Source organism: Plectropomus leopardus, chromosome 10, assembly GCF_008729295.1.
Source record: "Plectropomus leopardus isolate mb chromosome 10, YSFRI_Pleo_2.0, whole genome shotgun sequence".
Lineage (NCBI taxonomy): Eukaryota > Metazoa > Chordata > Actinopteri > Perciformes > Serranidae > Plectropomus > Plectropomus leopardus.
Genome location: NC_056472.1, coordinates 20,256,331 through 20,283,143, shown reverse-complemented (window position 1 = coordinate 20,283,143; position 26,813 = coordinate 20,256,331). Strand labels below are relative to the sequence as shown.

Sequence of the window (26,813 nt, the reverse complement as noted above, 5' to 3'; positions counted from 1 at the left end):
ACACGCTGTGCCACACCTACGCATAAATAAACGGGCTTTTACCCTGAGGTCTCCGTGCATGCTTCATTGTTTGTTTTGGTGTTTAGGGGGAATTAACATATATTTTGTCGTTATTAAAACCATGAACGGAGGAAGTAGTGAGTCAGTGTGTGGGAGGAGGAGGAGGAGGAGGAGGGGAGGACCGGGGACTCCAGGCGCGGATTTCATAATCATGGTGACACGCTGGAGACCCGCTGCTGATGCCGCTGTGAGACGGTGCTGCGCCTCCGATCAGTTTGGACTTGTAGCAGAGATATGACTCTACTCAACACAATTTAAACAATAATTTGACCCGCTGAAGAAGATATGGCCGCTCAAGGATTGTTGAGCAGTGTTTTCTCATGCTCGCTAAGCCCCAAAACTATTTCCAAGCGGAGACTGAGGCAGACCAAGAGCTTGGACCCGGCGCTGATGAGACATTATGGTACCGAAGAAGAGGAGACGTCCCATACGGTCAGTGACAGCTTCAAAGTGCATTGTCGTTGGTGTCAGATATGATTTCCTACACTGTCAGACAGCAGATACTCAAAAGAAGTATGGACGTGACCTGCCTTTTAATGTTTGGAGATATTATAAACGTTGTAGGTGTTAAATGATTTCAGAAATGCTGTTTAATTTAGTGCGATTTTTCATAAACAGAGGAGTTCTAAAACTTTACTCAAGATGTGAATCAGTAAAGTTACTTATTACACTTTTAAAATGATGTTTCTATTTGCAGTTGCATACGTGAAATATTCAAATTACATAGCTCAAGAGTGAGCAGAACTTGCAGCTTTGTACAAATACTGCATCCAGATTCCGGAAGTGGTTTGAATTCCCTAAAGGATGATGTAGCCAAGTAGAGGATTGTCGGTGTTTCACTTTGATCGTAACTTAAAAACACTGAAAACTTTTCGCGAAACATGAGGTGCATGCATTTTTTTATTGTCTTAAACGGTAAAAAGAATCAAACCGTTTTCCTCCACTATTGCAACATAAGTCCATGACTCCTCTATGAGAAAAACAAGCTTTACAGGGGGACCGCTGATGCACTCCACTTTAGTAGCTGCGTCACAGGACACCCAAAAATGATTCAACTCATTCCTTTTGGTGAAATCATATCAACTAAAGCCTCTGCTTGTGCCAACTCGCTGATGATGAAAGAGGTGTGACTGGAAAATGTTGTCACATTTGGCAAGTGTCTACTGTCGGTAGAGTCAATTCAAAAGTAGAAAAAAATCTCATTTTCTCCCATCATAATACAAACTTAAAGGTGGAGTTGTGGGAAAATTTGATGAGGCTGTGATGGCTGTCGTTTTAATAGTTTCCTGTGCAGTGAAGCTTCCAGCCTGACAATATTACAACAATATGATGAAAGCAGCTAAAGTTTGTTTCAAATTTGGGGGTCCTGGATATGACTTAAAACAAGACCATTACTCTTATAACGCCTAAGGAGCATTTTCATGATCATTCCACCTTAAAACTTCATAGTTTCCATTTTCATGGTCTTTATGTTGCATTTTGATGTTTCAAATGCAAGGAGCAAAGAAAAACAAGTTTAAAAAAAGCTGGATTTATTGATGTATTTATCCTAAACTCCTCCTTTGACTCTAAAAGATGCAGCAGAATTTAAGGACAAAAAACAATTAATATCTAATAAATGTAGGAAACAAATCACCTGACTTTTTCCTGCATGTTAGGGTCTGGATACATGGTAAAAGACTACCGTCCATACCTCCATGAGAAAGGTGCTTTACTGTGTCATATAATTCGCAGAGAGGAGAGGGAAAATATAAAAAAATGTATGTTTAAAATCCATTACAATGGCCATTTGCAATGTTTTTTAAAGATAAATCTTTATCAGATTTATAGTAATTGCAGTGTCACATTTTCATAATTTAAGCTGATCCTTTTTGTTGTGTTTCAATTGGTCCTCATGGTAACACTGTGTGTTTAGTATAATGGAAATGTATTACAGACTTGACATTATAATAGGTTTGTAATGAATACCAGGTATCTGGTCGCTCAACAAGAAGCTAGATCCCACAGCCAGAGCCCTTAAAAATGTAATCACAGTAAATCTGAATGAAGCCGATTAATATTGGAGACAGCTCTGTGTCAGAGAGGAATATTTAATGTGATTTATGACTTGGGGGAGTGCTTGCGTGCTGCCTACACCATTGTGCTTAGAGAGCTGCACTACAGCCTAGTTTTTGCCAAGCATTGTATGAAAAGATGTTGGAAAATTGAGTTGTTATAGAAATTCTCATTAATCAGTTTTTTTTTCTTACCCTTAATACATTCAAGATTCATTCGAAATTCATTTTATTGTCATTTCACAGAGTATTTGCATACACAGAATGAAACAAAATGCCGTTTCTCACTAGTTCATTACAGTGCATTTGAGTTCTGTGCAATTAAAAAGGCAGTAATAGAGGGGTGCAGGGGTTATATTTTTTGTAGGCCATCTCAGAATTCACAAAAAACAAAATAAAACAATACGTTTTCCATTGGATTTTGGATTATTGGGGGGAGAAAAAAAGAAGAAGCTGGCAAAGAAAATATTTTTTAAGTGTTCATAAGTTTCCCCCTCGGCTCATAGACTTAACACTGTGACATCATCAATTTTTAAATCGCCAAAAGAATTACAATAGCAAGAGTCGAATTTTCCTGGTTAGCATTCAAGGTGTCCTGTCCAGTTTTACAGATGTCCCATTTGCAATGGTGGCCTATGGGGAAAATGTTTTTTGTTTTTTTTTTTTCACTGCAATACTGTGAGTGGCCACTGGAAAATTGTCTGCAAGGTTGAGCGGCTTTCCTCGGGTCCTGCCAAAAAAACATCAAAAAACATATTGACTTCAAGTTGAAGGAACAAAAACTAACTAATTTTCGTATTTTAGGTATAATTCCTGCACCTGTCACCTTTTGGGTTATTTGTAGACAGTACAGCTTTACTGTAGGTCCGACATGCCAGTAAGAAGAACTCCAGCCAATTGAGCTGAGGTGTGAGGTGTGAGATCCTTCCTGGAGACTCACACGACCACGCTGTCAGCTTAAACTGACAGTAAGTAAGTACATTACTGTATGCAAACTTCACTCCAAGCCTATAATGAAAGTCACATTTTCTGGGTGTGCAAACAGCCAACCAGCAGTTCATTTGGGGACGACCGTATCCAAGACACCGATGCAACAACATTAGTTAAGAAAGTTTCCCCCTTTGTACAAAACTCTGCTGCACCTCCGCCCAATACGGCCCCTGCTCTGCAAGACCCTCCTTTTATAAGATGTACTGTCATGTAACTCAGGCTGTCCAAGCCTCTTGTAAAAAGAAACTGTGCTGTATTTAGTTTGCTGAATGCCATCCAGTGTGTATTATAGTGCCGAGCTATTGCGTAGGTTATGTGCAAGACATAGCTTGTGCCACAGTGTGCGGAAGATGACTCTAAAAGCAATATAAATCCAGTATTTCAGTATGTCTGGTTATATTATAGTCGAGGTCTTTTGTCTAGCTGAGGTTATGCTCTGTGACGCATCTGTGATGATTCTAATGATCAACTTATCGCAGGGTGATCCTGGCACAAAAGCACATCCTCTTTCTTGTTTAAAAAGCAGTGTCAAAGTGGTATTTTTGATCTATGTTATAAGTGACCTTGTATTTTCCATAGGCTGAACACTGCTGTGCTCTATTAGAAATGTACTCACTCGGGGTCTCGGTAGTCTGGGCTGAGATAGAAAGCAGAGACATCTGGTTTACATGAAGAAAGCTTCAACTCTTATTTCTCACAGTAGAGCAGCATGACCTGATCCTTGGCTACGGTCCCTCGGGCACATATTTCTTCTCACAGGAGACTGTCCGTTTGTATGGCATAGAATTAAACCTGCTGGCTTCAAACCGCAGCACCGTAGCATCCAGTTTGTGTCTGAGAAGAGGGCAAATGAACAGCGGGTTAGATGTAAACATGGGTGTTAAATCATTGATCACATTAATGCCGTCAAATAAAAACGGACTTACAGGTAAAACTTCAAATAAAAGCCTAGTCCCAATTATATGTCCAGCCCCTTTCAAGGTACAAGGTAACTTTATTGTCATTTTTCTTAAACAAGTTTAAGAAATTTTCTTAAACAAGTTTAAGAAAAAAAAAAATTAAATTGATCCTAAATCTTGCTACATCTTTTGGCGTCTAAGGAGGAGTTGAGGAGTTTCACTAGCCTAGTGTGGTGACAGATTTTGACAAATAAAGGCCTGTCCCGGTCTGGTTGCCATCCAGTTCATTTTTATATAAGTTCTTTGGATGTATAAAACCATTTATTTATTTTTTTTAGCTTCATGTTTTTTAGTTTGGTTTTTTTTTTTTTTTTTAGGATTTTTTGGCAAATTTTCAGGCAATTTTCTTGTACTCTGTCATTTCTTCTTGTGTTGCTCATTACCTCTTTCCCATGTTTTTGAAAAAAAAAATAATAAAGTCAATTTGCACAGGTCTGAAAGGGTTAAATGAGTTATTCAGTTGTTTTTACCATCTTTCCTGTGAAAAAGTTTTGTGTAAAGTAAATAAAAGCCCGTCCCATAAACGCCTGTCTCAAATGAGGTCAGTGATATAGGCAAATAATAGCCTGGGCTATTAATTGAATTTTTATGGTATATTAAGTAAGTAGTATGGTATATTAAGTAACTTATTAAGTAAGTAAGTCAAAGGGTATTTCTAGCCTTAAAACTACACTGAATAGCCAAATTCAGTTTAAAGTCTCCGTGCAATTACAGCATGTTAGCAGTCTTCCATTTACTTAATATATACGCAAAGTTTTAGTCTTTCTTTTCCACTCACCCAAACTCATAGACAGTATAAAGAGCGAGACAGCTCCCCAAAAGTGAAGCCAAAACATCTCAATCACCCCCTGATGTCTGCACTATCGAATGGGACATGAGCCAAACTAAAAAATCAAAGTGCATGTCAAATCTTTCCCCAAAATCATATCCGTCGTTTAAGGTCACGCTGCTGTACGTTAAAAATGTCATTTTTCTGATAAGTTTGGTTTAAAATTAATCATTTGTTGTAAAAAAAAAAAAAACGTGATGTGACATCATGATTGTTTCCCGATCGACTCAGGTGGGTGTATTGGCGGGTCCTTGACACCTCAGCTTCCCCCCCGATCACTACTGCATAAACTCTGGGTCTGATCGACGTGTCCAGCACACGATGGCAGCACACATATCCAGATTGTTTTGGCTTTATTTTTGTATGGAGGAAGGAAGTGGATTTATCCATGTTCATACAATACACAGTCCATGATCAAACTCAACAATGCAATTTGTTCAAATAAGATCCATGTGTTTCCAGGAGAACATTGCTTTAGGCCCTAACTGCAAAGGAAACGTTGAATTGTGGAAGAAAAGACAGAACATTGAGGACTAGAAGTTTTATTGTATTAAATTATAGTGGATTTTTTTAGTTTGGAGAGGGCTGAGTTACAGAAACAGACAAACAAACTTTGAACTGATTTTTAGGGCAGCATTAATAGTTTGCACATTAATATTAATTTCGGTCCTTTCTCTAGCAACTTGAATTACCTGATGTGCACAGATAGATCAGCTCTGCATGCTGCACAAAAGAGTTGATTTTGAAGTGTTTTGCACTCTTGTAAATGTCATGACAGTAGGCATGACTGCTTCGCTGCAAGTAAGTCACTGTATCCTGGATTCTCTGATCCTCATAAATGCTTAGCATTGGTTACAGTCATGTTACCGATTCATTTAAGCCCATTTTGTGTTTCATTTTGAGCTGCTATTGCACTAGCTTCTGGATATGAAGTCCTTGAGAGATATTTGAAAATATTGCCTTTTAATTAAATCCTTATAGTAAAAAAAAAAAAAAACTAATTAACTGTCACTCAGTGTCTTTATCTTTCCACATGAAATCTCATCTGTGAAAGATTGTGATTTTGAAAAGGCCCCAGGCAGTGTGGGATCCAGATTTCATTCATTTAATAAAATGCACAACCCTTTGGTGAAATAACTTTGCAAGTCAACAGCCAAATCAGATATGCAACTATAAAATATATCTGGATTTGCTCAGGGGACTGTTAAATTGCAGGAACTTATGAAGCCTTTAGAGGGAGCCATTCATCATTCTGTGGCTGTAATTTAGTGACCATATGAGGACATTAATCACTGGGACAAAGATTAAGAGTTATGGTAATGTAGTATAATGTGGTATCCATAGATGTGTGCATTCATCTTATATCAAGAAAAAATGGTAAGCTTTATAAAATGTAAATGGCCACTTTCACTGCAGTATAAACATTGTACATGTACTTCAATATTAGGTTTTGATGTCTGTTAGAGCAGCCCTGGCTTTGAGCACATATTTTCAAATGACATTTTAATCTTATATCAGGCTGGAGGAGGCTAAAGTTAGTGCACATACTGATTTTGAATGTAGTAAGCAAAGCAAGCTGCAAAATTTAACTTTGAAATATAAACATATTAAATGTCAAACTGAAAAATAAAACCTGATGTGTCCCTTGGCTCCTTGGCCATATTGGTGGAATAATTTGATAATGCAGTAAAATAAAACTTTGAGAGTACTGTATTGTGCTGGAGTGTTTAGAAAAAAAGTCATCTGCATTTTTCTAACCGATACTGATAAAGATGTGTTTGACTGAAAAAACAACTAAATCTATCCCGTCACTGTGCTCTTATAGCATTAAACTTCACGGAAACAATTCAATCGTGACACATTAAACTACAAAATTCCTACAAAGGAAATCTGTCCTTCAAAGGAATAAGTGATTTTCCAAAACTGGACATGTAATATTTGATTGCTTTATTTCCTTTTTCTACTAATTGTGACACAATCTAATTGTGGACGACAGAATGGATATTAAATTCCATCTGCAGGCTCAGGCACCTGTTGCTCCTCTCACAATATGATATGATAATATGATATTAGCTCACAGGCCTCACCTGCCCCAGCTGCTGTGTGGGAGATTTCCCATGTGTTGCTGATACTATTACAACTAATGTAATAAAATAATCAGTTGAATTTTGGTTTCAACATCTTGCTCACTTCATGGTGTGTATTTACCCTGTATAGAGACAATGTGAACTGAGGACACATATTTTTTTAATACTGTATTTTATATTTTTACTAGATCCACACAAGAATCCCAGGGCCCCTTGTATATTTGTGCATGAGCAAATGCCCAAAAAAGTCTTGAATCTTGTATCATCAGCCATCTGCGTTTAATTCTTTAAAATGTTCAATAATATACCATTAATAGGTTAAATAGCTTAAATTCTCTTTTTGTGACTTTGTTGAGTATTACTGTTTTCAAGTGTAACTAAAGGAACTGTGCAGACCAAATAGCTCTTAAAGAGAATGAGGATTTCTCCACCCAGCTTTGCTTTCAAAATGATTTGTTTCTATCAAGCATGCTGCTTCCTGTTTATCATCATGCTGCATAGCATTAACAACCTCATTCCAGCACTCCAGGGGGCAAAAGCCACTGAAGGCTTCTCCGGGATAGAATAGAAAAGTCAACCAGACTTGTAAAGTTGTCATAATTTTCACCTCACACAAAATTTGGACCACATCAGTAAAATATTGATTTTTGATTGAAGATTTTTCAGTCTACCAGCTATAAGCCGTTTTTTTAAAGATGTTTAGCTGTGCTTCCAAGACAGCTCAACCACAGAGGGGCCTATTAAAAAGATTCAGGACCTCCTTAAACAACTATATGAGTGAAAACACAAAAAAACAACAGCAGTATTTGTGCTGTGTCGAAGACTGTCTCCCTGTCGATATGTGTTACCCCCTTTCAAAACCTGAACCAAATAATGATAAATTTGATAATTACAGCACTTGTTGTTTTTTTGTTGTTTTTGTTTTGTTACAAACCTGAGTGTATTTCAGTGTGTTCTAATTATTGAAGCACTTTTTTCACTTTTTTTAACTTGAAGCTCTTAGATAATTCAATTTAAAATGATTTATCTTTTAATTTATTTGTTATATATTATCCTTATATACCCTTATATATACATATATATATACACACACACACACACACACACACACACACACATACATATTTATTGCTGTATTTTATGCTATTTAAACTTTCATTTTAACTTTAAATTTGATAAGTTTACCCAAAAAGTGGTGAACCAAAAGAGTTACATATCGATCCTTCCTCCTATCCTATTTTGTTTTATTTAATTTAATTAAAATACCCTTTTGTGTTGTTAAGATTAGAAACCCTTGTAGTTTTTTTTTTGTCAACTAGTCCTCGTGCGCCCGTGCCCCTCCCAGACTCGCTCCTCGAGGGGGGCGCTACGCATTAACAGTGGGGGACACTATTTGACTGGGGAACACTCTTCGCCACCACAACACTGCTTTGTTTTTAGCAAACTGGCGTGTCACACTTTAATCAGCTGCTCATGAAACACCTTTTCGCGTGCCGTCATCATAGCTCTGTGCTCCTCCCAGTCGGTGTATTGATCCCAGTATGAGTGAGGCCCAGGCTGTGTGGTTTAACCTAACTCACAGGTAAAAATGTCCGCAGAGGGGGGGGGGTTTCTTTGTTAAGCAGTGACCCGACTCTGAGAGCTCTGACCCGTCCCTCAACCCCTCCCAATCCATCCTGCGTCTGTCTCTGTGCTGTAAATCAGTCTCTGAACTTGATCCACTTTTAACTGCACGTTGTCTGAGATCTGGATCCAGCCTGCGGGCACGTGGACTGTATTTACGTGGGGCGCTCAGTCGGAAATCAGTTGGCGTCGGTTAATCTAGTGATCGACATGTTTGAGGGCTGACTTCTTGTCCGTGGCGTTTGTGATGGGGGATCTCCTTCCTGAGCGAAGCACCATCTCTCATGTGAGTATCTGCTGCTGTTTGACTCAGTGACTCAGCTGTGGGAACCATGCATCTGTTGGCTTCTTGTAGAATTTCCAGTGTCCCAGGTAGTTTATAAAAGTTTGAGAAAATAGTCACAGACAGAAACACAATGACATTATTAGCTACAGCGCGTGAGTTTGAAGAGTATTGCAACATGTGTAAAGATGTGGAAGAATCAAACTTTTATCTGCTGGATTGTTTTATGAATGCACATCTTCCCTTATTCATCATGGTAGGCTACTACATGGAGTCTTTTTGGTAATTCTGCACGCTAAGGGACTGTTCTTTATTTATTATAGGAAGGGGGTGGCTCGGATGTTTTCCTTTGAGCCTTCCTGAGTGACCGGGGAATAATGCATGACCCTCCTTCCACTACAAATAACCATTTTTATTTATTCACGTCAAATGTAGCCCACAGCCTATTAGAGCAAATGCAACAAGCAAACATTACAGGAGTTTAAAAAAAAATGGAGTTTACATGGTCATGGAAATCCTGGAAAAGTCATGGAATCTCACAGTCATGTTTTCTAGATCCGGATAAGCCATGGAATTAGTAATAAAACAACATTGCAAGTTTTTGGAAAGTCATCGTTATTTTAATGATCTTGTGTGGAAAACCTTCCACATAATGTATCATAACAAAACGTTTAATTTCTGTAGCTTCTAATGTAAAGTAGATCTGATCGGTGTGAATTTGCTTACCATCATGTATGTTTCCCCTTTTTAGCTTGTTCTTTCTCGCTTTTGATGCATGCCTGGAAGCTGAAATTAGGCCTGTGTTTGAACTGAGTTTGATATGTTAAAAAAATGCCAGGCAACTGGGACAGGAAAATAAAATGTTAGGTTCCTTGAAAAGTCATGGAAAAGTTATGAAATTTTTGTCAATGAAATTGTATGTACAAAATCAGTAACTTGGCATGGTGGATGTCTCGAGATTTTAAAAACTTATCTTTGATGTTTGAAAGTTAAAAGTTAATTAAAGAAGTTGTTGTTTTTTTCAGTATTTGTTTAGTTAAACCCCCCCCCCCCATAAATAACAAACAGTCCCTAACTTTACTCATGTATCTCCACTTCTTCCTGGTCCTCATAAACAGTAATGTTCTATAGTATTTGTTCAGTCCTACAATGACCTGTTTTGTAAATTATCCTGAAAGCAAAGGAAAAAAAAGTCCTTGCATCTTATACAGTCTGGAGTGGAGTGTACTCGACATTAGAGCATATTTATTTATTTATTTACTTATTTTAAGAATAACAGGATGTGAGTAATTGAATGGCTTTTTGTGATGTGATGGTCGTTTCCAAGCTTTCAAGGACAACCCAGTGTTATTTTGTTTTTTTGTCAACACTGTTACATATACATGACAAGACCTTTCCTAAAATATCTACAATCCCATGCTTTTTTAATCATCTAATGCAGAATTTACTGTAAAACTCAAGAGTGTAAAAACCCACTATTCCCCATTGAAAGGCTTCCTGAGCACCAAAGAATATTCATCACCTCACTGGATCGAGTTCAAGCGTGCTCGATTAGTGCAATCTGAGTTTTCAATCTCGCTTTATTGTATGAACTACCTTGCACATTTCCTTTCATTGTATTGCAGTGAGTGTTAACAAAAGCATTGTGCTTCACCAAGGCCTTGAATTAAACTTAGGATACTGTACTACTAAGAAAAGAGCACCGCCGCCTTGGTGTGTATTTAATTGTGTGGAAGAGGGTTGAGGTGAGTTATAAGTTGAGTTGTTTTTTTTTTTTTTTAGCGATGTAGTTTAAAAACAAGTGAAGGACATTATACAAAGACAATATTATGTGGGAGAAAAGACAGAACAATTGACACAACAGACAAACAGGCATAATGGCCTATTGGTACAATGTATATTGAGGATGTTGATACATTTCAGCATTTCAGCGTACTTTATTGCTGGCTTTATTGCGATAGTATAGAAATAGAGGAATCAAAGGATCAAGCTCTGTCAGAATGGCTCATGACCTTGTAGAGGGGCAGCCAGGACAAATCTGACATTTTCAATGTTAAGGTTATAAAGAACTGGCTTTATTGGTGACTGTTGTAATTGTGACCTCAAGGTAATAAGTAACTTTATCCAGCTGTGACAATGACTGCTTCCGTCAAAGCTACGAGCAGCTGTTTTGGTCTGAATTACTTCCACTGCGGCAAATCTGGGGAAAAAAAACTAAATTCTATAAAAGGTTTATGAGAAAAAAAAAGCCATCCACAAATCCAGTATTTCTAATTTGTACAGAATAAGACGAAGAAATAGTGAATTTTTAATACTGTACCCAAGTCACTGTTACTTAAAATTCATGTCTAGACATGATCCACTCAAATTTCTAATTATGTAATTGCTAATGGGATATTGCATCAAAATACTGCACACCACACTTGTAATTTTACCAAAAAAAGTTTGGTAGCTCTCATTTGAGAACGTCACTGCGCTGACACAGAGAAACTGTGGGAACCCAACTCGCCCATCATCAGATAGCGAGAAAGTTTCCACTCCCATATAGTCACACAAGAGGAATGTCTGGATAACATGGGTAGATAAATGCAAACATGACTGTGTTTTTCTTTCGCACTTGTCGTCACTGAGTAATTTCAGAGAAATGCAACACAAAGAGTGACAGTAAACACAATGAATGTACTTTATATTATTGGCTGTTCTGCTCACTTTGGAAAAAAGAAGGAAAACAGAGTGCAGTTGTGACTGATTGGTGCTGTGCGTGCCCTAACATCCAGTGCCCGATCTGGCAGACCCGTCACTGTTTCAGTGTGTTTAATACAAACCTGTAGAATAGAAATGATCTCCAAATAAAAAAAGCAAGGCTCAGGCAATAAATTAGTACATTTATTATTTATGTCTTTTGTCTAGAGTTAGTATATTTGCTTTTTTTCCTAATGATGAACACACTATTATAAGTATATGATGCGCACTAAAAGTAATGCATTTATAATTACGGGAGTTGTTTTTCATCCCAGTGAAGACAAGCGAGGGTATCATTTTTATTTCCAATTATCACCCGAAGCGTCCTCGTGTTATTCGGAGCAGTTATGATAGAATAAGAGTGTCAACACTGTCAGGAATCCAGCAGGGAATGAATATATCTTTACGCAATTAAAATGCAGCTGCAGTTATCGTGTATTTAGTGTAACAGTTGTGACGTTGGTGTCACAGCCTGTTAGATTTGTTTGGATGGGTGCACTAACTTGTGAGGATGGTGCCTGCTAAGGTGGTTGAACAATAGTTTTACGACAAACTTATCATGATAATCAACATAGATCTTTCTGATTTGGCAACACGAGGCTGAATTACAGACTCTGATGCACTACCTCCACTCACAATACGTGCACATTGTTAACTGTCTCAGTTTTGGACAGAGTGTACACTGGGGTGCAATGGTAGGAGATTTTAACTATGCAATAATTGTCTCAAGAATATTGTGGTATCACGATAATACAGAATTATTATCAGTTAACACGACCCTTATATTAATGAAGAAAGATGTTTTTTTTTCTTTTAGTTGAACAAATGTTTTATCGCTGTATTTAAAAACTTGAAACCATTTTTACAAATTAAAATATGTGTAAATAGACTCATTTTTTAAAAAACAAATAGCTAAAATAATAGTGATATTCTCTTTCCAGCTAGGTTTTTATGAATACCTTAGATAAGTAAATGTACACGTTATGATAACCATTGATTTTAATACCACAATATACCTTGAAACAGGTAAACCGCTTGTTATTTATCAATTAAAGGACACCAGAGTGTCCTTTTGTTATTCTGAGCTGTTAAGATGGAATAGGCGGGAAACTAACAAATCATTAAAATACAGCTGCAGTCGTCATGTATGTAGTGTAACAAACAATTTTATTAAAGGCAGAAGGACTCTAACAAAACCATGTGGGAGTCATCTTCTAAAGCTGACCGGCTCTGCAGCAGGTTGTGCGGCGGAAGTTACCATGGTGATGTACCTGGTGAGCCAGCTTTGAAATAAAGGAAAACCCAATCTAGCTCTGTGCTACAGGCCACAGGTCTTCAGCTAAGAGAATAGTGGCAGTGATTATTGTTTAATTGCAAAAGTCACCTGTCAGTTAAAAATGTTTCATAGTTCCAGTTTCATTTTTGTAAAGATTTCCTGTTTTTTTTTGTCTTACAGTGGGTGACAGGAAATTGAGTATCTTGAAAAACCCTGTGTGTAGGTTTTAGTGGTAGAAAAAAAAGAAATAGAGCAAAAAAGAACAGTATAAATGGTAAACAACAAAATGCCTGAAAAAAGGTCTGTGGTAAACACAAGCTTAAGAGACTTTTATGGTTTTTTTTACAACATAAAATTCGTCCGTAAATACCCATCTCATAAACTTTAAAGCTGTCTTTAAAAAAGGAGGTTGCTAACATACGGCTAAAAGAGACCACAGAACTTCATCACGTTTAACATGAACTGTAAAGCCTTGGGTAGGGATGTAAAGTCATGCAACTGTAGTTAAGTTCATTTGTAGCTTAAGGTTGATTTGTTTATTTCTGGAAATTGCATTTATACACATAAAAAAATATAAATATGGTGTTCATTTGTTAAGATTATCTCTCTGAACAAAATGTGTAAGTATCATAAACATTTGTTTACCACAGAGCTTATTTTCTGCGGTAATCCAAAATCCAATGGAAAAATTCCACAGGCTTTTTGGCGAGGGAACCTGGGCGGTGCTAACTTCCATGTTGGCCAACAGGAAAACGTCATCCCTTTAACACCCTACACACAAAAATAGAAAAAAGATCTGCTGCACAGTTACATCATTTATACGTTATTATTAATTTATAGAATCAACTTTTATTTAACTTATTTTCTTGTCTTTAATGCGTCGTGTCTGCCTATTAATCGTGTTTTTTGTGCGCTGAAGGCATTTTTTTCTGTTGCTAACAGTCCTGATAATAGAAGCCAATCTAGTGCTGATTATTTCCAGCTTGGTTCCCAAATATAAATGGAGTACAGGTTTTTGTACAGTACACATACAGCCCAAGATTTAGTTACATTATGTTCTTTGTGCGCATTTATACTGTACTTTCTCATACTGTATGTGTGCTAGAAAATAGTATGCTACTGTAGCACAGTCCTAATTCTCATTTAATGGGAGTGAGCCACTTTAGTGTAAGCCTTATCCTGATAATGAGTTACTAAGCCTCTTTAGAACATGGCTCATATGATTGGCTTGACCGTACTGGATCAAAGCACTGTAATCTCCAGCATGGAGATGCTCAAAGGTTGAGGATTTCAGATCAGATTATTTGCCCCGTCATTACTGCGGTGCTAAATCTTCAGAAAGGCTCATCTGTTGCAATGTTTGCCAATGAAGTACCTTTTTTTTTATGAAATGTTTTGATTTAGATTGATGGTAAATGATTCATAAATCAGTGGAGTGTGCACCCACATAATATGCAGGGTCGTGCACTCCGAGCGGAGCAGGGACGGAATTGAGATGAGATATTTTACATTTAAGATCTTATGGTAAAGTGTGTTTGCATTATTTATAAGCATATTTTTGCTACTAAAATAGGATAATCTACATAATCAGTATTCTTGCTGCTTTGTCTGGTAAAACAACTGGCCCAATTGTGAGCCTCAGAAGTGCTTCCAGGCTGTGTTACTAATGTCAACAGCTCACAATTATCGCTTTATCAAGAATACCATTGAGACACATCTGAAAACAAACTGTCTTTGCAGTGTCAAGCTGGCAGAAGAAAACAGCAGATGATTTATGTTGGCATGACTTTCAGTTTGCAAGTGAAGCAAAGGTATCTGATGCTCTGTGGAGGGTGTGACTGGCCATGAACTTGGAAAGTGACAGGAATGATAGATGTATTTGATGTGTTGATTGAACACCTGTGTGTGTGCATGTGTGTATGTGTGTCCTCAGGATGACTTTACCTGGAACAGCGTGTCAGGACGTAGTGTTGGCCTGAAGTCCGTCCCCCTGCAAAGCCTCTCGGAGCTGGAGAGGGTTCGTCTCCAGGACGTTGCCTTCAGGAGATTGCTTCGGGATCGCGACCTAGGCTGCCACATCACGATTCCTAAATGTATTAAAACACACACTCACAAACACTCACAGTCATAGTCCCCTTCATTACATTCACCAAGTTGCTGTTCTTTCCCAAGCAAAAGCATGTCACAGCGTGCCTTCTGAAACACATGCAGACCAGCTAAATGGCAAAACATGTTTTTCTTTCTGTTCCTTTTACATGTAAAAAAAATATTTTCCTCTTTCTCAAAGAGAGAGTTGGAAATTAGCATCAACCACCAGCCAAATACTGGTAAATTATGCAAGTTCCTGCTAGATTTGCATTACTCACCAGCCAAAAAATAATGGTAATCCACTGCGAGGTTGGTAGATTTTGAATTCACCAGCCACAGTGGCAGATGGATCATAAAGTTCATTTTTAACCCTAGTCTAAGTGTGTCATGCTCATAACTGATTTCAATAAATTAATTGATTTCACTGTCTACCTAAAGCTGTTGTTGGTAACTTTTATAAAAGTCACTTTTGTCATATTTGTTAAAATTGTGACTATACCTACACAGTCATATATGAGACAGATAATCTGTGAAAAAATTCATATTTCTCCACCAACTTGTAATGCTTCTAATTGCATTTGCAAAAAAAAAAACCCACGTGAATGTAAACAACAGATCAGGGATTCTCTAACACAACTGTCGATCACTGCCCATGAACTGTGGTCAAAGTGTCAAACTAGGCACCGCTGATCAAATAGGAGTCACAATACTGTTACTGCATTGTCTATTTCTCACCTCAAATGTTTCCAGAAACATATTTTAGTGTACTGATTAGCTGTAAAATGAAAATGTTTGTGATCTGGCCACTATGTTGGAAATAGAGCATTTTACAGCTGAACAGTACACTAAACTCTTGCCAGTAAAAGCAGGATCACATTAACCTGTGTTCTTTATTTAAATGTGACACCTCTGCCTTTTTTCAGATGGCCACAAGAACAAGAAGTCACTTCGGCGGAAGTTGGATTCATTATCTAAAGAGAAGAGTAAAGACAAAGGTAATGCAGGAGTCCCTGAGAGTCCATACTGCAGAGGGAGTGTTAGTGCCTCCCTGACAAATTGCCTTTAGATAAGAATTTCTAACTCACTCAGTTATATTATGTTCGTTTTTCCAAACCAGTGAAGATAAACTGTTCTTTTTTAGGTTTGTTGAAGAGCCATAGTCAGTTTATTCCTCTCTACCTTCAATTCTAGTCAGCCTCCGACACTTGAAAAGATACTCTGATCCTTTTGGCTGAAGCTGTATAGACTCACTGAAGCAGCCGTTCTCAGCTGTTTATACCCGTGAAGCAGTGAGTGATCAGAATCTAAAGAACAGTAAAGAAATCTCAGAGGGAGCTGTGATCTTCAGCCGCCGCGCTGCCCCGCCCCGCTCGCTGCAACAATCTGGCACCAAAGTGATGTTCCCTGTCAGCCCGGCAGTCGAGGGAAATAACAAAAACAATCTTAAGTGGTGGCTCATTCATTACAGCCTATCCTCCGGCACGGCCAGCCCTCTCTTTCCTCTTTTTCCCCTTTTGTTTACAAAGGCACTTCAGAAAGTATGTGCTCTCCGACTCTGTATATTGAGTGTGCACTGCAGAACACTGTTCTAGGCATTTTGCTTGTCACATTTATTCTGGGCAACATAGATCAAGTTTGAGTATAAAGAATGAATGCAAACACAGGACAGTTTATTGTACAGAGAAACTAAGCTCTGAAGGTTAACATGTATGATAGGAAATGACTGACACATCTTACATCTAATTCAGCATCTCACAGATGACTTGGAGCCAAAAAGATGAACTTTAAATTTCTCTGTTTTGCCCCCCCACCCTCACATAGAGACTATGCCCCAGGTGTTTGGCATACCGCTGTCGCAGGTCATATCCAATGACCGCACACACAAGCAGCGGCACGATCCCCCGCGGGAGGAGCACAGCGACCCCACTGAACTGGTGCTATCCTTCCTCCACCTCAACTCCAGCTTCAAAAGAGGCAACAAGGAGTTCTCCAGCAGCAACTCGTCCCTCAGCTCCACTTCTGAGACGCCTAATGAATCACCTCTGCTCAGCACGCCAGACGCAGCCCCACGGACACGCAGGAGGGTAGGTGCTTTTGTCCATAAAACTTACATACTGTTACACAGCGACAGGAAATCTTTCTGATTACACTTGCACACTAGATTGCTCTGTGCCTTTTTGGATATCCACTCAGTGGGCAGCCAATAAATGACTGCACCGTTTTTTATCACAGCAGTCACTGTACGGTTTTTGCCCATCTGCTTGACAGGGCGGAGTATCTGTGGATTGCATCACTGATCTTGATGATAACCAGTCCCGGCTCTTGGAGGCCCTTCAGCTCTCTCTGCCAGTGGAGGCAGCTGGCAACAGGAAGAAGCGCCATGACAAAAAGCTCAGCCTTAACCCCATCTACAGGCAGGTGCCCCGCGTTGTGGATCTCTGCTGCCAGCATCTGGAAAAACACGGTACACATTGTTAAAAAGTAGAAAAAAGTAAAGTGAAATTATGTGTTGTATATGGTATAGAAATGTCCAGCTCATCTGAAAACCAGTGAGTCATTACTAATGTAATTTTATCATAACCCTGTGAATCATACAGTTTGAATGTCTTTGAGGCTGAATATTAGTCACTGTCTTCATCTTTATCTTTGCACACAGGTCTACAGACGGTTGGAATTTTCCGTGTCGGGAGTTCCAAAAAGAGAGTACGACAGGTAAAATTTCAGCTAGTTAGCTCTAACACACCTTTGCACTGAAATACAAGGTTCCTGCAAAGTACAGAGGTAGATTTTTAATTATTTTCAGGTCTGGATAAGTATGAAAAAAGAGAAGAGGATGGAAAATATTTGTGTTTCCAGACTATTGCCCCTGAGATTGAGAAATTGAGAATTTCTTGAAATAAATCAATCATACAACAGAGTGCCTTTCATTGTGTTTGGAGCAGGTACTCTGCACAGCCAAACTCTTCAGGCCAGGGCAAGCTTGATGTCGTCAAAAGCAAGGCTAGAAGTTTGGCGTGCAAATGAATGCACACTCCTGCGCAGAGCTGCCTCCATGCCTGTGTGTCACAACCTGCAGAACAGCTGCAAAATGTGGCATTGTCTTTAAATTGCATTTATACATAACATCGTACATATCCAAATATTTAGGTTGTCTAAACATTTAAAAGTTAAATAGTGATATAGTTACCAGAAAAATAAACTAAGGAAACTTTTAGGGTTGTGTTCATTGTCGTTTTCACGAACCCAGTGAATAAACAAGGCTTCACAGATGCAGTGAAAATTAAATCAGTTTCTTTTTTTGACTTATTTTCTGTTCATATTTATTAAAAATATGAGTGGGGGGGGGCAATAATATAATATTATTTACTCAAATTAAGGGGAAATAATCGAAGTGTAGGTTGCACCTGTTAGTTTGCTTCCACATCTGGGTTTAATGTAAATCAGTTACATTACCTAGCTGAAATCTTCTGGCAATTATTTAGTAACATAATGATATGCAGCCTCAGAATGTAACATACAAGTTAACATAATAAACATTTAGCTATTTGTACTTAAATATCAAATATGCTCTGAGAAATCTGGAAATTTGAGTTTGGGAAAGTGTATAATTTTGAAATGGACAATGTGCAGAGACCCTGTAAGTTATCTGTATTGTGAGCAATGTTTTTACTGTAATAATTGCCATAATATTTCATCCAGCTTCGCAGGGGGTTCGAACAGGGATGGGAGGTCCACTTGGACGAGGAGAACAGTGTTCATGATGTAGCTGCATTGCTGAAAGAGTTCCTCAGAGACATGCCTGACGCACTGCTGACAAGAGAACTCTACACAGCCTTCATCAACACAATGTGTGAGGATCACACACAAACACCTGAGCAAAATAACAAGTTGTTTGGTAACAGTTTCAGCTTTATGATGCAACATTTTTTTTTAAATTAATGTCAATGTGATGGCCTTTTTTCCTCTAGTGCTGGATTATTCAGACCAAGAGCGCGCCATCCAGCTCCTGATATTTCTACTTCCTCCCTGTAACAGCGACACGCTGCAGCGCCTTCTCTGCTTGTTGTCCACAGTGAGTGCACATGCTGAAGACAGCCTGGACAATGACGGACAGGAGGTAAAAAAAACTGTACATGTCCTGTTTTCAGGCAGTGTCAAAATTGGTGCACCTGCTGTCTTTTTTTATTTGGCCTGACAAAGATGATATTTACATTAATATGAGGTAGCATAAGACAAGGAGAGCTGCAACAATAATTGAATACATGATTGAAAGAAAATTTATTGCAGTTATTTTGATCAAATAACAATTTTAGTAATTTTTTTTAAGCAAAAAAGCCAAATATTTGCTTGTTTCATGCGTGTTAAATGTGAGAATTAGATGGGGTTTTTTGTCATACAAGATAAAAAACTGAATCGCTTTGGATTTTTAGACCATTTTAGACCAATGGAAATGAGGTTTAGATGTTTTGGCATTACATTGGAATTAAACGTCTGTGAACCAGCTCTGTTGACAATGTCAAACATTTTGACCCTTGCTGATTCCACCAGAGAGCACAAGAATATTTTAGGAAAGTGGGCAGCCATCACTGAAAAGAGTAAATTAACTGCTTACAAGTTAAATGTGATTGTGATGAATCCCAGCAGCCATCTGAAGGCAGTAAGACAGATGTTCGTTACACCTGCAGCCTCTAATTTGAAGACAGTGATGTGGCAAAGTGCAGCGCATTATGCATGATGATCCATTGTGGGTATCATGATTAAATGATGCACAACCAAATCTTCCCACATGACACTGAAAGCTATGATTCTATATTTACAATCCTTTTTTCATGGCAAGAAATGTAAGTTAAATGTAAGCAAAATAGTGGGAAACAGTTTATCTTAACAGCTGCATATGTACACCTTCAGAAAACAGTATATTTTTCCATCTCCATGAAGCTAGTCTGAGTGCTTTCTTTCCATTGTCTTTATTAATCTTACTTTTTGACTCCTAATTGTCACAATAGAGATGAATTGTCTCCCAGAACCAGTTTATTTTTGGCCTTGCTCCAAGAGCATACATACTCCAACAGTGAACAAGCAGTCTGCTTGGTCCCTTTGAACAAAAGAAGGCAGAGCCAGCCTTATTGATGGTGGCAGGGCTGTGTTAGGTGCACATTCCCAACATTTCCAGGGTGCCAAGGAGGGTTTGTGTACAACAAAGGGCTCTTAATACTATAATTACTTTATGCGTGTAAGCGTTTTCATTCTTGTGTGTAAGCACATGGGCAGATGAAAAGAAAATCTGGGGTAATTTAGCTCCATTGTTAACTCTAATATAAATCATTTCAGTCTGGAAAACATTTCTTGTAATTGCAGAAGTCAAATATGGGTAATCACAGATAATGATTTGGCTGTGATGTGAGAGGTTTACTGGAAAAGCTGCTGCATCAGACTAGTTTTGCTTTAACCTGAACATTATAGGTTAAAAATGCAAATTTGAATGAAAGTCTCGCATTTTACCATTTTAAAGAGTTGCTGGTATTCTTACAGTATAATTATCTGTGCCAGGCTTAAGCATGGCGGGGAGTGTGTGTGTGTGTGTGTGTGCGTGCGTGCGTGCGTGCGTGCGTGCGTGTGTCTCTATCTGTTTGTCAGCAGCAAATCTTACAAACTACCGGACCAATCAGCCTCATATTTTGTATGCATATTGATGACTGTATGCTCAAGGATCTGTCATGGTTGTGGTGATTCATGATTTTTGACAAACCTTTGTTATGACTGTTTTACATCATCATTAACTGCTGACTCCACACTCCTCTCAACTGGCCATTAGGGGGCGCAAGTTTTCCAGGAATCAGCTTAGCTGAAAACAAGCCTCACCGTCTTGTAGCTCAAAAACTGATATCTATAGAAAAGTTTGGTCTCATTTTGATTTTGCAGATTTTGTTGATTTGGTCATTTTTTGTGATATTTGTGCTTCTGCCATGAGTAAGAAACCAGGCTATAGAGTTATTAGTTTCTTTTTTTGTTTAATTTAATAATTTTAATAATCATTTTAATTGTGTTTATTGTTATTTCCTGTTTTGTTGTGAACACCATTTAAAATCCAGTCATGAATGACATCGATTAAAGATTTGTGGCTGTGTTGAAGCTATTAGAAATCATTTAAAACAGGGCAATAAAGCTGGAAAGACCTAAAAACAAATGCATTAATGTTGCGCCCAAATTGTCCAGTTAAAGTGTCTCAAGATGTGTGCTTCAGTAGACTGTCTAGACAAATAAATTCTGTCCTCTTTTGTTTAGATCACCGGAAACAAGATGACATCACTCAATTTAGCAACTATCTTTGGACCCAACCTCTTACACAAGCTGAAGAACTCAGACAAAGAGTTTGCAGTTCAAAGTTTTGCCCGTGCGGAGGAGAGCACAGCCGTCATTGGCGTGGTCCAGCGAATGATCAATGCATATGATTCGCTGTTTATGGTAAGCCATCCTTAACAGCAAACTGTAAGGCATTTAAACAGATAAAGACAGCCCTGGGCCTCATTAAACAGTCTCAAGGTCTTAGTCAGGTCTTCTTTTGGGGGCAGTTCTGAAGTTTAGTAGAGAGGAGCCACCTAATGAAATGTAAACATTAGTTTTATAGGCTCTAAGCAGGGCTTAGCTTTTACAGTCACCTATAAAACAAAGTAGTGTCACAGTAAAATGCAATTAGCTTTTCTCTCCTGAACTTTGTGAACATAAGTTTGCAGACAGTTTTTTTAGTGCATTGAAAATGAGAAGCCTCGCTGGAGGGGTTAATAAGTGTCATTGCAGCTTCTGTTTTGTTTATAGACAATGATTGGGAGCGAGGGAAAGATCCTCATCTGCATTATGTCTCTGTTTTCACCAGAAACTTAAGTGCAGATGCACTTAATTGGAGGATCTGAAAATGATGTGTTAAGGAAGCCAGAGGGCAAAAAACAGCCCATCAGACATTTGCTCTGCGTCATTAGTTCTGCTTTTCTAAATTGCTGTTAATTATTCTCGCCTTATACCATATGAACATGTTGTCTCTGTAGCTTATGCAACATAGACACTGTGTAAATATTGGGTATGTAATATTGTTCATGTAAATTTAATGGTATTATTTGTATAGTTCAAAGACATTAACTAATGTGGGGAAGTGTGTACTGTGATGCAACTGTTGGTGAATTTCAAGTGGGATTAATTATTAGGGCACAGTGAAATCAATGTAACGGAGAGCACAGTTTGACAAGTGTTAACCCTTTGTTATGAGCCGCAGTGAAACTGATTCCTGATTCTCTCAGGTACCTGCTGACCTGCAGAATGAGGTGCTGATGAGTGTGCAAGAAACTGATCCTGATGTTGTGGATTATTTACTGCGGAGGAAAGCCTCTCAAGACTCGTGAGTTTCCACCTTTTGTCTCTCGTGTGTGATCAAAATGAAGATTTTATGCCCCGCGCTGGCGATACCATTATGTTTATTGGGTTGTCTGTCCTGTTATAGTGAATGTGGTTTCTCCAGAACGCCTCAAGGGAATTTCTTCAAATTTGGCACAAATGTCCACTTGTACTCGATGATAAACTGATTACATTTTGGTGGTCATCGGTCAAATGTCACTGTGACCTGGATCATCTCATTCTTGGAAATGACGCATCTCAAGAACACACTGTATGTTTACTCAAATTTAGCATAATTTCAAACGTCAAAGATCAAGGTCACTCTGACTTTGCATCCCTCACATTCAACACAATATCTCAACCCCTCAAATTTGCCACAACATCCATCTGGTTTCAAGGATGAACTGGCTAGAATTTGATGGCCAAAGGTCACTGTAAAAAAACATGAATTTGGCCATAACTCAAGTATTCTTTCAGTAAGCATAACAAAATCTCACAGAAAAATATCTAATAGGATAAATGATGAAGTGATCAAATTTCATAACCCAAAGGCCAAAAGTAAATATAATATTCTGTAAAAGCACTTGTGTAGCAACAATTCAACAGCATAACTCAGAACCTAAGCCTTCTTTTCCTGAGTTATGCTGTTGAACAGGGGACACGTTTGGTCAGATACTGAATTGGTGACACTAATGAAAGTATGCTGGTTCTGTTGTACAGAATTGAAGATGTGTGTGAAGCATCCACGATTTAGATTATTTAGCTTACTTGCAGCAGCTTCCACATTTGAAGCATTGTCTTCTGTCATGGATACATATGAGTGAGGACAGACATGGATGTAAACTGTAACTGCAACTTTGCTGGTTCACGAAAGCACACAACCGCAAGTTTGTAATTCTAATTATTCATTTATAAATTTTATTTTGTGTTCTTTGTTTCTGCAGCGAGCCAGGCCTTCTTGGAGCAGAAGAGTCCTTCTCTCTGACTGATAGATGCTTATCCAATGACTCCATCAAAGTGTCAAGTGGAGAGGTGTCTCCCTATGACAACAACTCTCCTGTCCTGTCAGATCGACTGCTGTGTAAATACGCCGGGGACGAGAGTCCACCCTCAGACAGGATCACCAGACACCGTGAACGCTACAAACTCAGCAGCCATTCTAAAGACGGATCTGGAAACACGTCTCCCACACTTTCTACAGATAAAGGTGAACTAAATGCACTGCAACAGATACTTTGGTACTATAAAATATAACTGTAACAGAATATTTTGACAATTTGGAAAATGTGCTTATTTGCTTTATTGCTGATGTTTAGATGAGAAGTTGAATACCACTCGCATGTCTGTATGCAGTAGTGGAATGTAACTAAGTACATTTACTCAAGTAGTGAACATAAGTACGAATTTCTTATGCCATTTTACTTTTACTTTACTACATTGCAGAGGAAAATACTGTACTTTTAACTTCACTACATTTATCTGAAAGCTTTAGTTACTTCACAAATTAAGATTTTTGCATAAAAAAACAAGAGTTTATAAAAATATGATGTTTTGTTAGAAATTAAATTACCCCACAGTTTATACCAGTGCAATGGTCTTAAAGATAAAGAAAAAGTATTTATCTGAGGTGCAATGTCTTTTGCACTTAGTAATATTGCAATTAAAAAAAACATTTTGGTTGTTATTTGTGTTACAACTGCAGCTCCCATGAGATTTTAATGGTGCCTCTGTGGATGAGACTGATGAGATATATTGTTGATGAATGCTGACATAAATAATACCAGCTCTAACCCTTTGAAATTCTACTTACTTTTTGTTAAAATAACACATTTCCCAAAATGTACAAGTATTACAGTTGTAGATGGTCATTTATTTTTAGAATATGGTCTGAAAACTTCATGTTTTACTTTTTTAAAAGGGATAAAAGAATGCTGATTACATTCTCTAGCCACTCGTAGGGGAACAGAAGCATGCCTAAAATGATTTTATATTGATTTACTGCTTGAGTAAACCAAAGTAAGTAATCCTCATGGCGCTTTTGTTCCCGTTAGAGGCCTCCACTGATCATTTCTGGGACACCTGGCATGAACTGTTCAGCAAGGAGTTTACTGGTCGTCATATCACTGGTAATAAAACCCCTGTACATGTTGCTGCAGATGGTTTTGAAATATGTAATGAATGCTGGATACTAATGAGCGTTTTCTCCCAGGCTCCCTCGGAGACGTGTCGGAATGTGAGTCGTATGGATCGTCAGAGGGGCTGAGCAGTCACCAAGGTAACAACAAGCTGCCCATCAGACCAACACAAACCTCATTGGGTGTGCTGGGAATGAGGCCACACCCCCCGGTGACTCGTAGCAGCAGCGGTCCTCATGACCAAAGAGGACAGAGACAGTCTCAAACATCATTATATCAGAGACTGAGTGGCCAATCAGGAGCCCTCAGCTCGGACAACTTAGTAGAAAGGACAGGAGGACACCCTGCATGTCCATTACTAAAGGTCAGGACGGATGGTTTGTCTCCCCTTCACTTCTCTGGACAGCTGAGGGAGACACATATTTCTTACTCCACACCCTCCCTCTTCACGTATCAGCCCGACCCCCAAATGCCCCAGCAGTCCCAGCAAAGCCCCGCCCCCCAAACTGTAGACAATGCAGATGCCTTGGGGCCCAAACAAGAACAGGGCCCTGGTACACAGAACTGGCAGACGGAGAGGTGGCATATATGGCACATACTGTCAAAAGAAAATGCAGACGCCCTGCCTGAAACCTTGGTGTGACGCACCTTTTGACTTTATTGAACTTTAAGAGAAGTTCTCCTGTCACATCATCAGTTCCTGAAATACTTCTATCTGTTCGAATATGCAGTAATATTTCTAAATGATAGACTGATGGAACCAACCAATGTCATAGATGTTTTATTATTTTTCAGATATGTTTAACTGTACAGGTGTTAATTTTGTTACATATGAATATGATATAAAAATGGTTTATTTTAATGTCTTGTTGTCATTAACTCATAGAGATTATTTGCAGCACAATCCATCAAAAGCTATTATAGTATTTAGACTTGAATGTCATTATTAGACTTGAATGATATTAATGCTTAATTTGAAGCCATGAATGTTTCTTGATGTTGAATGTAAGAATATAGATGTTGTAATATTGCTTAAGTACCTTGATATGTACTGTAGCTACAGTAATGTCACCCATTACATACATCTTTATCTTTGCACCTTCAGGGGGCGTGTTGTGTAATACACTTTAAGTACATCGAGATTCATTTTTCAAGGATTTATTGTTGTCATTATTTGTAGTTTTAGTTTTATTAGCATTATGTAATGATATCTATACTCTGTCAAAAATGCCATCGCTTACTAATCATTACCACCAATGTTAATAACGAATATAAAAACACCTATAAGGAGACATGTTTTTTGGTGGTGGGTAACATTTTAACTTCATTCTTTCCTCAACAGGGGTCGGCAACCTGGGGCTTCAGGGCTGCATGTGGCTATTTAGTCCCTCTGTAGTGGCTCCCTTTGGCTTTGGCAAAAAAAGAAATAATATGGAAATTGTTGTAAAATGTTAAGTCTAATTTATTGTTGTTGGAGGCCTGAAGTGTGTCTGACATTCTCCAATTGTAAAACATACTATAAAAACGTTTTTGTTTTTTTACATTTTATCAGCTAAAATGTGCGTCATACAATGGCCCGGTGCCTTTTCCTGTAAATTTTGCCAAAATTCAACAGCAGTGTCAAGTCTTGAGTCTCCATAGCTATGGCTAGATAGACTCTAGTACCAAAAAAGGAAAAAGTCTCAGAGGAAAATAGAGAATTTAATAGTGCACGGACAGTTTCCTTTGATTTCACCACCAATGTTGCAAAGTTAAAGGACCAAATAATTATACATAGCCCACAGCAGAGTAGCCACCTCGTGGTTAAAAAATATCAATGAATGCTCCATTAGAGCTATTATTAATGTCAATAGGCCAGTTTAGACTTAATAGACTATGCTACCTTCATTACAAGGCTCAAATATGTTTTGCTGCTCCAGACAGACTTTTCCTTTTTAAAAAAAAAAATAAAATAATTTTTTTAGATATGGTACAGGTTGCCGGCCCCTGCTCTTGAAGTTAAATTACAAATCAGATGGGACTAAGCGAGTGATACACAACTTACAGTCTGTGGACCAAATCTGGCCCATGATGGGGTGCTAGGTGACCCACTGGCCATCCTCTTATTTACAATCAAAATGCTGTGATTCATTCTGGGATTTTCTGTATTTCTATTTTGAATGTAAATAAGGGGCCAAAGTGCATTTAAAGAAACATCAAAATAGAACTTTTTTGGCAAAACTAAGTGCCAGGGGAGGATCTGTGAACACCTTAACCCCCCAACAGAGGTCCAGGATAATTATTTTCAGATTTATTTGTTGC

The 26,813-nt window shown here is 38.3% G+C and overlaps 1 protein-coding gene across 2 annotated transcripts; it reads left to right on the top strand.

The window, feature by feature from the left end:
* The first annotated feature begins 182 nt into the window (after nucleotides 1–182).
* LOC121949040 (rho GTPase-activating protein 6-like) lies at nucleotides 183–25,666 on the top strand. Of its 2 annotated transcripts, none has more exons than XM_042494629.1 (13): nucleotides 183–492; nucleotides 14,837–14,996; nucleotides 15,915–15,986; nucleotides 16,813–17,075; nucleotides 17,260–17,455; nucleotides 17,648–17,703; nucleotides 18,691–18,841; nucleotides 18,960–19,108; nucleotides 21,277–21,456; nucleotides 22,284–22,381; nucleotides 23,322–23,584; nucleotides 24,429–24,503; nucleotides 24,587–25,666. In XM_042494629.1, the coding sequence occupies exons 1-13, from the start codon at nucleotides 346–348 to the stop codon at nucleotides 25,153–25,155; spliced, it is 2,379 nt and encodes a 792-aa protein (XP_042350563.1). In that variant the 5' UTR covers nucleotides 183–345; the 3' UTR covers nucleotides 25,156–25,666. The 2 variants fall into 2 exon arrangements, with proteins under 2 accessions (XP_042350563.1, XP_042350564.1); XM_042494630.1 differs by lacking the exon at nucleotides 183–492 and adding an exon at nucleotides 8,542–8,888.
* Nucleotides 25,667–26,813: the final 1,147 nt, after the last annotated feature.